Source organism: Sinocyclocheilus anshuiensis, unplaced genomic scaffold (genome assembly GCF_001515605.1).
Source record: "Sinocyclocheilus anshuiensis isolate Anshui unplaced genomic scaffold, SAMN03320099.WGS_v1.1 scaffold319, whole genome shotgun sequence".
NCBI classification, from domain to species: domain Eukaryota; kingdom Metazoa; phylum Chordata; class Actinopteri; order Cypriniformes; family Cyprinidae; genus Sinocyclocheilus; species Sinocyclocheilus anshuiensis.
Window position 1 is genome coordinate 2117073 of NW_015552566.1, and position 14746 is coordinate 2131818.

The 14746-nt window shown below is 36.4% G+C and overlaps 1 protein-coding gene across 6 annotated transcripts in view; it reads right to left on the reverse strand.

Annotated features, from left to right (window-relative positions):
* LOC107664918 (unconventional myosin-XVIIIa-like) overlaps positions 1–14746 on the reverse strand; it is a 111909-nt gene that overhangs the window by 51011 nt on the left and 46152 nt on the right. For 3 of the 6 annotated variants that reach the window (XM_016455602.1, XM_016455601.1, XM_016455599.1), the window contains 14 exons: positions 13703–13768; positions 12784–12871; positions 12246–12352; positions 10666–10842; positions 9690–9900; positions 8672–8814; positions 8229–8329; positions 8018–8081; positions 7719–7863; positions 5656–5667; positions 3678–3851; positions 3498–3588; positions 3131–3323; positions 921–1007 (listed from right to left, as the gene is read on the reverse strand). In XM_016455602.1, coding sequence (XP_016311088.1) covers positions 921–1007; positions 3131–3323; positions 3498–3588; positions 3678–3851; positions 5656–5667; positions 7719–7863; positions 8018–8081; positions 8229–8329; positions 8672–8814; positions 9690–9900; positions 10666–10842; positions 12246–12352; positions 12784–12871; positions 13703–13768 — 1659 coding nt within the window. The remainder of the gene's footprint in view (positions 1–920; positions 1008–3130; positions 3324–3497; positions 3589–3677; positions 3852–5655; positions 5668–7718; positions 7864–8017; positions 8082–8228; positions 8330–8671; positions 8815–9689; positions 9901–10665; positions 10843–12245; positions 12353–12783; positions 12872–13702; positions 13769–14746) is intronic. The other 3 variants (XM_016455604.1, XM_016455603.1, XM_016455600.1) reach the window with 2 other exon arrangements.

The following is a 14746-nucleotide window of genomic DNA, read 5'->3' on the forward strand; positions in this document are numbered from 1 at the left end:
AGAATAAAACTGATTTTTTTTTTGTTTAAAAGTAGAGGCTCTGATCTTTATTTTGGTGTATTGCATATTCAAATATTCATACAGCAAAATATACTGGAGGCCATCAAATTTGAGTGAAAATCATCTGGTGCTGGCTGGCAACTTTTTTTCAAAAATGCTGGCGAGGAAAGAGTTAAACACATTGGTGGTCGCAAAAATATAGATTTTTTTTTTTTTTTTATGCAATTTTTTTTCCCAGCTGCGTCCTCTTGCTCTCTCTTCCCTCTGTTTTCAAGTTCAATCATAAAGATGGTTACCTGAGATACTAATAGAAATTGGTTGCTGCAATATCTAGAAAATGACTAAATAAAATGCCCTATCCTGCAGTGTGTGATTGTTATATTGCTGAGAAACATAACATGTACCATGTGTTCCTGCCACTCACATGTAAATACATGTAAATATTTTCCAAACATATACTGCATGTGTGTGTATTTATATATATAAATAATAAATATAAATATAAATTATAAATAGTAAATATACACTTACACACACAAGATGAAATGTTGTCAGAGCAATCTTCTGGGAGGTTAGTCTCATTAACCTCCCAGAAAGCCACGTTCCTGACACGCTGCTCCTGCAACAACTGGCTAGATACAACAATATAATAACTTACCACAACAGATAACAACTTTGAGGTTGAGTTCGCTCTCAAACGACAAACTAAAGGACACAAAAGTCATCAGCTAGAACTTTCAAGCAGTCAAACTGAATTTTCCCCAACGTTGTGAGAGACGAGGGAAAACTCAGTGATTCAAGTCACAGCTGAAACTGAAAAGCACACATTTTCCAGATAAGGCCCCTTTGGGGACAAGCTGGGATGCACTACAAAAACCTGAGGAGGAAAGAAAAGATGAGGGGAGAAAAGAGTTGCTTACCAATGCTTGAGTGGAGGCTTGGTCTATAGCTGATACAGACAGTGATGTACTGGACTCTATGTCATCTAATGCAAGCTCTATGTTTTCCTAAACAGGGATAGAGGGAGTATTAGTCAGCTATGATTTCAAACTGATTTTTGGGTTAAGACTTTCTACTTTTTATGTGTCTAATACTATATTTTCTCTTATGCTATGATTTTACAGCCTCGTGGCCAAACAAAAAACCAAGTAAGAGGCTTAGAATCAGAACCAATCAAACCTCAAGCATGAAAATGTAGGGCAGGGACTTTTTTCTATTCATCGGTTCTTAATTGGATTTTTGGAAAGATTGAGTTATGACAATTTGATTAAACGGAATAAAAAAAGCATTAAATGTATGCGAATACGAAACCTATATGAATAAATTGTTTGCAATAAGCTCAATAACATGCATTTAAAAAACAGATCTATTTTCATAGGCACAGGAAGTGGGGGTGCTGAGGGTGCTGCACCCCCTGTTTTTTTCTGTGGGCAACTGTTTAACTGTTTGGAATAAAAAAAAAATCGGAGTGTCTATTTACACTAAGTGTAAACAGCCTTGTTAGCAGAGGCTATTTACACTAACTCCACCCACCAACACGTGATTGGGCTAGTCAACATTACAAAAGACGGTCATTAATCGTCCGATTCAGTGGCTCGGATGGTAAAGCGTGTGTCATATTTCTTTTGACGCTATCGACCTGGGTTCGAATCTGAATTTTTTTCACATTTCAAATCACATCAGAAAAGCATTTATTTTTAATAAAAATGAAGGAAATAATCAAAAAGTTGAAAATAAAGTATTTGGTAGGGTTAGATGTAGGGTAAAAAAAAGTTATAAAGTTATAATATCATTTAAACTAACAAAACATAGAATATACTGTAAGTAGGGCTGGGCAAAAAATCAAATGTGATTTTTTTGCACAGCCTTAACTGTAAGTAATAATATACACTACTGTTCAAAAAAAGAAAAAAGAAAAAAAATAAATAAAATAAATAAAGTATTTGGTAGGGTTAGATGTAGGGAGGGCTTTTGTCCCAATAAGGTGGCATCCATTAAATAATTTGAATGAAAATTTACACTCAATAAGTTATTATTATGGACCGATTTTCCGGACAATTTTCAAATAGAATAGCAAATTGTATTTTGCGTTTTCAATATGTGGACGCATAAATTGTGACATAATCCAAATGCAATTGCAAATCCTGCATTACCGTTTGCATTTTCGCGAACGCACAGTGACTGCCACATTTCAAATGAAAAAGCTAAATCCATTTGCAACTGTATTTCCCATGTCTAACGAGTTATGAGCCTTTCATATTTAAATAGCAATATTAATTACCACATTTGCTTTTTCACTCTCTGCATCGTGCATGTAAACTGCCAAAACTCAAATGTAATCCCAATTCTTTTGCATTTGAATTTCCGATGTCTACACAGAAAGCTGTCAATCAATGTGAGAGGCGGGACTATACTATGGGGCATGTTTGTATTGGGGCTAAAGGCAGCTACCAAACAGTTTCGTACCTGCGTGAACGAACAGACAGTGTAACCTTCTTGGCACAATACATAATACGCAATTGAAAATACAATTTGCTATTCTATTTGAAAATTGTCCGGAATATCGTTCCATATATTATTGCACACTGTTTTATAATGTATTACAATGCTGAGGTGCAGATAATTGACACTATTTGCAATAAGTAATTAGCAGAATATCCTGCTATTTTAACAATCTATAGCTATTTGCACTTAGTGTAAACAGCATATCACTAAAAAATACTGCTATTTTCACTTAGTGTAATAGCCTCTATCGCAACCAAATCCCACCCCCACCCCACGCGTACAGCACCCCCAACCTAAAACATCTTCCCGCGCACCTGTCTATTTTTAGAATAGAATTTTCATTTCATGCCGACTTGTAAGGAGTTCCAGAACATCGCTTACAGCACCATTATCTCTATGACTGATCTCTGATTGGCTCGTGTACTTAGACTGATTATTGATTTTGTTAACAAGGCAAGCAAGCACATTTGATTATGACAGCTTAGACAAACATGTTAATTCTGCATAATTAAATTTGAGGTTGTAATAAAATCAAGATCGATTTAACTCAAATGAATTGAGCCTATAATTTATTTAATAAAAAAAATGAATAATTTGATAGTTGTAACGGGGTGGACTGCTGCACCTCCTTGTAGCGCTCTAGCTCCTGTACAAAAGTGCGTTCGTGGAAAAGCGTTTGGAGACGTTCTTGGGTGTAGTTGTGGCACAGCTCCTCAAAGGTGGCTCCACGGTCTCGCTTGGCTAACTTTGGGTTCTGGAATCCCGGTGTGTCCACAATAAGCAGAGAGCACAGGGAATGTTGACTCGACTTCAGCGCTCTAAACCAGCACAAACATACAATAGATATATATTTAATGTATGTTAGAGTCATCAAACAATACAGGCTTTTTCCTTGTTCACAAATGAAGCTGGGCTCTATGGTAGGCAATTTAAAAACCTACATTACTAAAAAGAAAATGAATGTCCTGACCATGAGAGGTAACAAACATTACCGGTTAACAAGTGAGATGACCAGAGTAAAGAGTTCAGAGTAGAGTCCAGCAGCCATGGCCTCCAGACACTCCAGAGCGGTGATCTTTGGAGCTGTGAGGCAAAACATACATTTTAATACTGCCAAAGCCAGCAAACACAATTCCTTTGTATCAGAGGTCTTGTATTATGCAAGATCTTACCTGAGTTGTCTCCTGTCCCAACATCATCTGGTCCCTGGCGGAATGAAGTGGATCTCTGTAAGGTTCCTTTGGGCTGGTGTTTGAAAATAGAAGACGAGAGCTCTTCTAGGGTGCAACCCAAGAGGTAAGCTGCCTTCTGTGCCCACTCGTGACGTGCAAATTGCTTCCGGCCCGCTGTGAGATGCACAGGGACAGCAAAAATACCATGTTGAATGAAGCAACACTAATGACTGTGGGGCTCTTATAGTATCCGAGAGAAGTCTTACGCAATTCCGCTGATTATACCATTTACGTACCGCCATGTTAGCTTTAGAATACAGATTTTTACTAAATATCCACTTTTAATCAAAATACTAAAAGTTTTGATGAAGAAGAGCAGTGGTTTTCACCTGGTCGATTACAAATTAAAGTAGGCTGCAGGTTAGTTCCGGTCATGGATGATAAAATGCAACTAACTAGGATTATGCTTATTTAGAATAGCAGTTTTAAAGGGCAGAGAAACTCTTTCCTTATATTTCGTTATTCAAATTTGTCATCCAGTCAATCACTGGTATTTTCATGCAAATCCATCTGTTACTTGGTAAAGACTTGCCAAATTAAGCAGATGCCATAGACAGGCTGTGTGACATGTCCTCATCCTCAAAAAAAAAAATCTATAAAAGGTAAAAGAAAACGCATCCCACAAGAGATTAAATATGGATTCAATTGAAACAAAGACGAGTTTCAAGATTACTGGTTACTGGAAAAATGACAAAACGTGTAAACAAAACAAGTGTAAATATTAGTTCTGGGCAACGATTAATCACATTGAAAATAAAAGTTTTTGTTTATATATGTGTGCGTACGGTGTACATTTATTATGTATATATAAATGCACACACATGCATGTATATATTTAAGAAAAGCATGTTATGTTTATATATTAAATATATTTATACATAATATAAATTATATGAATATAAATATATACATGTAAATATTTTCCAAATATATACTGTTTGTGTGTGTCTTTATACATACATAATAAATATATACAGTACACACACATATATTATATAAATAGAAACTTTTATTTTGGATGCGATTAATCGCGATTAATCTACTAATTAACTAATACCCAGCACTAGTAAATATATGTCATGTTATTAATTTTGTATAAGGCTAGGCATATCAATCTCAAGGTTTTTAAACATAAATATCAAATAAAAATCTAATAATATCTGGCTGAATACACTTGAATATATTTGATTGTTTTATCAAAAATGTGGGGGTTTTTTGTACAACAAGCTATTTCGGTACCATATTGTTGATATTGTGTAGTTATAGTTTTCTTGTGTGAGAAAACTCTCACTTTCAGAACTGTCAAAACTGGTCTGATGATGTCTGTGAGTTTTAATGTTTAGACATCACAGAAAATGTATCCACTTATTAAAATCTTTTGAAGGTTTTCAATAGTTTCCAGCGGATATTGCTCCGACTGACCTCAGAGCAAATCACAGAGTCCTACACAAGAAGAGTGACACGCAAGCTGCAGTGAGGTTGCCGCAACCAGAAGAGGTCGCAGAGAGAGACGAAAAACAATGCAGGCCTCTGGTGGAATAGATGAATGCCTAAAATAAACTGAGAGCTTTTTATTTGTGTTTGCGTCTTAACAACAGAAAAGCACTGCAGAAATGAAAAGTCTACAACATGGAGAAACATCAGAGAGCCTGAGCCTTATAAGACAACAAAGTTACGATGCTCCCCTCCCTCACCCGCACATATTCCCACCAAAGTTTTATCTAAGCTTCAAGACTAAGACATGGTTATAAACCTCTGAAAGAAAAGAAGCCCAGCAGAGAAATGAAAGAAGAAAGAAAAGACAACAATAAGAATGCAAATGGAAATGTCTGACAACTACGATAGCAGCCACACACACACACATACACAAATGAGGTGTTTGCTTGTTGTGCTTATATATAATATTCATGCTCTTTACCTTCATCAGCCTCTGTTGTAACAGCATGCAACATGCAAGTAGAGAAGAGGTTAGAACATGACAGACATTTTTCAGTATTGTAAAAACAAGGAACCAAAAGTGCAATCGTTAGCACACAAACTCTTGCATATACACATATTATTGGCTCTTCCATGCATTTTCAGTAGGCATTTCCATTGCATATTAGTCAATTAGTAAATGACCAATACGCACTTTTTTCAATGGCTGGCCAATGAATGGATATAATAGCATATATCAGGACTAGTAATAAACTAAATTAATTGTGATTTTTTTTATTTTGTATATTTTTAATTGTAGAAAACTTTCTCAAAATATATTTTTTTAAAATTATAATAATAGTAATAATAGTTCATAATTATTACAAAGTCAGTTTTCTTGAAATAACATGTACAGGTTACATTGTAATTTTTTTTTTATAACATTTTGTAGAATAATACTGTTGCTTTATGTTTAATAAAAAATAAATGGTTTAATACCATTTATGTTGTATAATTGCTTGTGCTTATTGGGTTTATTTAAGTTGCTTTGGACTGCTAAATTAATAAATGTAAATTATGTAAGTCTGTAGTAAAGCATGTAGTTACTGCTCGTTGTATCTTTTGGTTATGTACTGTACACTACCATTCAATTGGGGGTCGGGAAAGGTTTATCAGTGTTTTTGAAAGAGGTTTTAATTAATGTATTTACTGTATTTTTTATCAAATCTAAAAACATAATCTCTTATGCTTTCCAAGGCTGCATTTATTTGATCAAAACGGAAATGGAAATCATTATAAATGTATTTACTGTCACTTTAATGCATCCTTGCTAAATAAAAGTATCAAAAAAAATTCTTACTGTCCCCAAAGATGATCGGTAGTATATATCAAGCTGTTGTTATAGAAAAACTATTTGTCACTTTTTACAGGTACTTGCCTGTACTAAGAAGAAGAACAACAGACTTGACCAAGGTAAATACCCAGACAAAACACAATAAGGCAGAACAACACTGCCCCCTGCTGTACGCACAGTCAGGTACGACTGAGTGACAGGAGACAAAGACATCTTTATAAACACTGAATATATTGTCCTGAAGGTGAAATGTGTTGCTAAAAAAGCTTTGTTATGATGTTTGATGTCATATAATGGTAGTCTTTAGTACCAACTCAGAACACTAAAGCCGTATTAGTACCTCCTGTCAGAAATAAGGCGTTCCCACATTTGTCTGAGAGAGACACAGGGGAGGCATGCAGGTACAGGAAAGAGTACCAGACTAGAACGAACGGATCCACTGCAGATACTGAGCAATCCAGTGACTGCAGTGACGATATATCAGCAACAAACTAGTACACATTACTTACAATTAAAACATACCGATGGCCATGTATTCAAATCCAAGCCAACCCTTTCCCACACCTTTTATTACTGGATAATTTTCAAATAATAATTTTATAGAAATTTAACTCTCTATATAGCAATTTTCTATGATGTTATAAGACAAACACACACACACACACAATTTGAATATTCACAGCTATTTCTGAGTTTCCCATGACTGTGGACCCTAGAGACAGCATGTAGACAGTACAGTTTGGAGTCTGGTGATTAAAAGGTTCATTAATACATCATCGTCTGACTGCATGAGGGGGAAGTGATATCACAGACTGTAAATACTGAGCCATCCATCCTCATTAGAGCTAAAGAAACACACACATCTCTAAACTCCTCAACATCAAACTGTTTCCTGAGCTGCTTGTCTCTTCTCTGTTTAAGCTCAGTAAGCAGACAGTAAGTCGGCCTTAATTGATAAAGTCTGTTTCTGTGCTTGTTAGGCGTTTTGAGCATTTTATCTCATTAAGGCTTTTTTTGAAGCTCTCCAGTTCTGATGTGTAAAGAGAAAGCTGTCGAATGCTTTTGTGAGCTAAATTAGCTCAGAGACAACAGTGTGGGGCTTAAAGGGGAAGACTTGGAATCAAAGCAAGCTATTAAACTTTCTAAATACGTTTTGCTAAAGGTTTATGCTGGGGTTATTGGTGACTTGGAGTGAGTGAGCGTTGCATTACCTTTTGTGGCCCCTGCAGCTCCAAGGTGGTATATGGCTCCAAGGATGAGCCACAGAGCTTTCTGTTCATCAGAAGAGATGCCCAACACCTTCATAGCTGCCTGCAGTTTAGTGAACTGTTGTGATGCCTTTTGCTTGTCCTCAGACTGTGTATACACACACAAAAAAAGAATATTAGATGGGAATTTTAATAAAATAAAAAATATAATATAATATAATATAATATAAAATAAAATAAAAGAAACAATAAAAAAGAAACAATAAACAATAAAAAAAATAAAATTAAATAAAATATCTAACCTTAGTTTGAGGCACAATCCCAAAAGCACTGTTCTCTGCAAAGTGGTTAAAATGCAACTCCGTTCTACAGGAAAATTGAAATACAATCAAGTTATTAAATTATAGTTATTTTACAGATTTCTTCAATAGTGCACACTTTCTGAGAGCAGAAATGTTGGGGTCAAACAAAATAACTGAAAAATGCACATGCATACAATTATTGTGAGATTACCTAAGTGTGCTGTCAGCTCCAGCCATCATGTAATAAAAAACATTAAAAGTGGACTCAGTCTCTGGTCGTTTTACCACTCTCAGCTTCTCCAGCAGCATGGTCTACATATAAAAGAAAGAGATTAATGAGTCTTAGTAAAATTATCAAAACATTACAAATGAACAGAGCAAACAAATGTTTATATAATTACAAAAAGGGAATTCTATTCTTCGCCCATTTTAAAAGGGTAATTTTTAAAGTATTGTACTATAAAATGTACAACTATTAAGATAACATTTATATTATTCATTATTATTTATTGAATTAAACATTTTATTAAAAAGGCATTAAAGGTAGCAGGGTGGGTGGATAGATGAAGGATTGCCATTTAACTATAAGTCATAAAATTAGTACAATGTGCATTTTATATAACTTCGATATGACCCAGTACTATATCGACAAACCTGAATGGAGGCTGAGGCCACCTGACCAGCCTGGTCAAAATCCAGTGAGACGATTTGGGAGAAGCGGCTTGCGTTATTGTTCATGGAGGTGGCACTGTTTCCAAAGGCCTCTAAGATTGTGTAGACCGCTTGCCATTTCTCAGCTGAAGGAGACACACATAAATATTTAACTAAAGGACTCACTCTTTAACACTGACTGCACTAGAAGACAGGATCCTGCATAGAGTCGAGCATACGGAGATAACATCAAGGCCTATTTAATGGTATAGTTGATGAGCACTGTAGTCTTCATTAGGTCATTATTGACCGAGCAGGGGTTGAGCAGGCCTTGATGACGGCTAATTATCAGAGTGCTTTAGTGGGCATCATTAGCACAGCCCTCATCTGTCACCCTCTTCCCAGCGCTCACACTCTCACCACGCTACACAAGCCCATTTCCAGTGACCGCATGACACCCTTCCATTCACCCTTTACCACAGGCTGTTCAAGCTTTTCAAGCACATGGTGAGATACTATGCAGCTAAAAATGGGAATGCATAATGACCATATCATATAGGCCAATATTAGCTTGGTTACAAAAGAACAACAAAAAGTATCTCTATTATTAAATTCTAATATTTTTACACTGTATTGCACTTTTACAAATTAATGAAAATTTCAGATTGGAGCTTAAATTAAATTAAATTAAATTACAGATTGTACACTGTAAAATGTGGTAATCTGCGACTGTTACCTTAAAGAGCTATTTCTATCTGAACCCATATACATTAGTTTTGTTGATATAAATTAATGTATTTCGGTTCAGAGATATTAAACAATATTTCTGACTTGAATGAAACCAGTTCATTTAGATGTTATCATTTTAGGTTACCATTTTAGTATAATTTAAATAAAATCAAACACATTTATGTTATTAAAGTTTGCAAGAACTGATTTAAAATAATACAAAAAAATTTGGTGCATTCCTAGAATCCCATTTAAAAATGCTAGGAGATTATTATGGCTCTTGTCTCTGTACCAGTAAAGATCTTTCCAGTGCTGCCAGCGATGGACACCAGGTACTGGACTAAATGCTGGCAGTTTGTGGTCTTGCCACTGCCGCTCTTTCCCAGCAGCACGATGGACTGGTCCTGTCGTGTTGTCAAAAGGTTTCGGTAGGCGGATTGGGATACTGCATATATATGAGGGGCTGTGTCTTCTCTTCGACAGCCTTTGAACATGTGCATCACCTGAAACAACAGATAGAAAAAATAAACTTCTAACACACTGACAAACACGTAATTTTCTTTATGCCTCTTGCCCAAGAAAACAAAATTCTGTGGACAAGCTTAATGAAGATCATTGTTTGGAAAAACTAAATACTCAAACTAATAATCTTAATGTATTACAGAGTGTTTGTTTTCTGTAGTACAGAAAAGTCAATAATGGAAACCTTAAAGCCTCAAATGTAAGCCCATAAACATTAAATTTTCCAATGAAGGGAAAATCAATAGCTGTTAATTAGAAAAGAAAGTTGGTGTAAACCATCTTTCCAGCACAAGTGCAACAGCATATTTTCACATATATCATAGTTTCAGCTTTAGAATGCAGAAAACACTCATCACGGCACATAATCAGCTTGATCCATAATGCAAAATCACTTAATTAGGACCAGTGACCGAAAGAAATTCTCTTCTGGATTGTAATTACATGTTATGGGTAGTAATTTATCTTGCATGAAAACCAATAAAGCTCATTAGCGGCTTTCAGTTCCTATTGTGTTAAACTGACGAAGGGACAGTTGTAGAAAATATTGTACCCATAATGCATTGCTGCCACAGTGAGTAGCTCCATCTATAAATCGCACACTGTCAGAGTATAATATGCATTTCATGACCTAGGACGTTATGTGAGTATTTGTCGCCTACTGTTTAATGAATATTGTGGATACTACATAGTAAAGTAGTAAGCATATTTGGATGCAAGGAGTGTAAAAGAAAAACAAGGGCTCTCACCTTCTCTGAGTACATTGAGGGGGCGCTGGTAGGGTTGATGATCACCATGTTGGATCCTGCGTATGTGTGGATGAGATTTCCTCCATAGCGCTGGCGCAAGGAATGCATGACACTGGTCTCATTCAGGTAGAGCAGAGCTGCCAAGTCCTCACAGCGGTCAAATGACGGGGGGTTCGCCTGGATTGAAGGATTTAAAATGTTAAAGGTCAAAGAATGCAAGAAATCTGACTAGTGATTAATGGAAAGAGTAAAAAAAAAAATGAATATGCCAAAAAAAATAGAGTATGAGGTTTTAAATTGATGTGATTTAGCCATAATAGCCTCAAGACTTCATGCCAAGTCTTTAATGCAATTTAAAACTTTTCAAGCTCAACTCTGGATCCAGCTTAGCAATTCTCTCATCGAACAGATGGTTCAAAAACTTGATTTGAGGGCAGCCTTGACATTATGGAAATCATCGGCTCAGAGCTGTCCTTCACCGGGAGGTACGACTGTGCCAGGCAGGAAGTGAGCTGATAATATTGCCCAGCATATGCCTCATCAAGGCCTAATAGTGAAAACTCTGAAAATTCTATTAGAAACTATTTTATCAGACTTCTCAGTGTGTCTATATAAGTCAATCTGTCTGTTTTAAAAATTAGGCCATATCCCACCTGTTTCTCTGTGACCCATATCCTGGCATTCATTTTCTCCCACCCTGTGCACATTACCCAGGGCCCACCTGTGCATGTCTAACCCTCACTTGGCTCTGGATTCAGGCCAGATAGTAGAAGAGTTCTGCAAATAACCCTGTGCATGAGCCCTGCAGACCTGAAGACTCATTAAAATACACACAGCTACTCTGCTGTTGATTCCACAGCACCACAGTGAAAGGAATCATTGTTTTCTGTTGTGATTGTGCAATCTGAACTGAATGTGATGAAATGAGATGTGATGGGATTGTGTACTGCATTTTTTTCTATTTTATTTCCTGGCTGCACTCAAAAACCAGCACAGCACAGCTCATCATGAACAAAATGACTCTTATTTAGGACGTTTCTTCTAATGTATCACACAAAAGCACTCACAAGCGTGTCTAGTATAAATCAGTCTGACAAATCATTCACTAAATCTCTGCAGTTAGAATCAGTTAGAATCTTTAACGCACTGAATCAAGTCATTTTCGACTCTAAATGAAGCAAGAACTGTTTGTATACCTAAGGGAATAGTTCACCCAAAAATTAAAATTCTGTCAATAATTACTCGCTCTCATGTCATTTCCAAACCCGTAAGACCTTTGTTTATCTTCAGAACACAAATTAAGATATTTTTTAAATTAAAGCATTAAAGTCACAGTAATATGCAGGGGCAAGCTTTAAGAGGACTAAATGAATGGAGAAGTCCTGCATGTCACCGGAGGGTTCAGTTATGACAATGATTAAACATTCTGAGGTCAAAAACTTTCTTAAAATTAAACATACATAGATTGTTCAAAATATTCTGTAACATGCATTTAGAAAATAGAATTTTTCATTTGGACTATGAATAAATTCTCTTATTTGTGCATACTGAAACGCATCTTATCAGCCTGGACAACTGACCTTCTCTATGTCATCCTCGTCCACATCCAGTACTGTCCCATCATGCTCCAGTTTGATTTTCACTTTCCCCTCTGGTAGACTGCCAGTCTCTGTCTTCACCACAGTGGCTGTAAAGAACACCAGAGAACACTGTGAATATTTTTATTTCTGATTGCACACATCATCAAACAAAATTAAAACAGACTTCTAAAATTCTAGTGCCTTAAAGCGCTCCTTATTGTAATGGTAATGAAACTTGTATTAAGTTACATATGGCATAAAATCAAAATCGAACCAATTTCCTTTCTTAATAAATGTCCCTTGTGTCGTGTGTGAAACATCAGTGCACAAGGAAGACAATTTTTCCATAATCTTTCATCAAAATGCAATAATGTTCTCCGCCTCTGAAATTACTTTCTCTTCCACTCTAGCTCAATATTCTATTTTCACATAGGAATATTTCAAATTATGGAAGTTAAATGAGTAGAAAAAGCCATTTCCTGTTGTCTTCAATTTAAAATAATACTCTGAGTTCATTTTGCATGGCTTTCGTACTAACCCAGAGAGAATCCATTCTTGTGGACCAGCCACACTTTCTCCGAACCGTACCATGCTTGCTCTGCAGCTATCTGCTCTTCTGTTTTCACCTGTGAAGGAGAGAAACATCAGTCAAACTCATTATTTATGGCTTTACACAGGTCTTTTGAACAGGAACATCACTGATATGCTTCAAATCCACTCCATGCATTCATTTGTCCACACTTATCAGAGAAAGACTGTTATCATTTAATGACACAAAAATTGTATTTTTACCCTGATCTGAGACCTCTGCTGACAGAATAACAATTAGAGTGCAAAGAGGTCCCAGATCAGTCCAAAAAACAGTTTCCCAATGTCTACGGTGGGAAATGAGCTTAAAATTCTTTGGGCTGTCATGCAAGATGGGAAGAGTTTAACGGCAGGTGTAAATGAAGCCAACTCAGGCGTCAAATGATGGACGAGGTCAGATTACAAGCCTGATGTTCTGGTTGTCTGGGCATGTCTGATTCCACAGCACTCATGCTTGACCTATACACACTGGTTTGAACGTGAACCCTGTGAACTGCTGTGATGGGCTGACAGTGAGAGATAATATATCAGTGATCCATTGATTGTGTTCCAGTTCACAAGCTTCTCTCCTCTGGTGTTTGGTTAGTATATGATGTTATTATTGTAGATAAACCGGTACACTCTACAAGTACAGTGGCACATGTGAAGGAAGTGTAGAAAACACTACAGCACAGTTAACCACAATCCAATGCTAATTAAATGTTAGATGAGCCCAGAGTGTCTCTCTCAATCATGGCTTTACGGCTGGGGTGTTGTCAATGAAATGGGATGGGTGCGAGCACAACACTCCACAACACAAAGGCAAGTTTGACACGACAGGTCAAGGGTGGGATAATGCAACTACGGTGCACACAAAGCAGAAAGCAGACCTTAGAATGGGCGGCAGCAGCATGGTCTGCCTTTAGGATTGCCACGGGATCCTCCTCCACCTGTCCCTGTGAGACGGCAGGTCGGCATGAGGGGGCAAGAGCAGCATTAGACATCATAACATGTTATAACGTGCAACCTCTCAAACACAGTCATTCATCAGTTTAATAGCCTGCCTCAGCTCCACACACAGAGCATCTAAAGCATCCTGTGAATAAAAAGGGTTATTGATCATGTGACATATCAGCATAAGGCACTATGGTCACCCTTCGGAAAATAAACATTTAGCAGGGAGAATCTCATGAAACCGGTCAAGAGCAGGTCATATTTAACAAGTCAAGGTTATATTTAATTAAAAAAGACAAATAATATTTTAATTTGTATTACTTTTAATGATTATGTATATTATATACATACATTTACATGTTATATATTTTTTATTTCCTTGGTCAAACATGGCAGACATTTTTCAAGAGATTTTCCCATGTTTTTACAGCTACATTTTTGTTAAAAGTCACAATGGTGTATGTGACTATATTAAAATAAAGATATAAACATCTCTGAACATAACACGATTTATGCTAACAATAGCATGGTTAACACAGAAAGGTGATACAAGGATATATATAGACACTATGTTGGTGATATGAGGTAATGCATAGATGAGGTAATATTCAGAGCCTGGGGCATGAGGAGACAAACAGGGATATTCATAAATCAAAGTCTTCACCAATTAAAGAGCATATCCACTGCTATTCACTTATAAGCTGATCAGTGGGGCAGCAGAAGCCAATTCATTCTCACACTGAAGGTTTCATGCAGTTACATCTAACCCTGAGTCACCATGCACTGCATCAACACTGGTTTAAAATGATCACTCATACACAATAAACAGGCAGGCAATCCTTTTATCAAAGATACTGTATGATATATAAATAAATCAAGTTCAGTTAGCTAAACCGACAACATATTTGTCTTAAAGGGGTCATATGATGCTGCTAAAAAGAACATTATTTTGTGTATTTGGTGTAATGAAATGTGTTTAT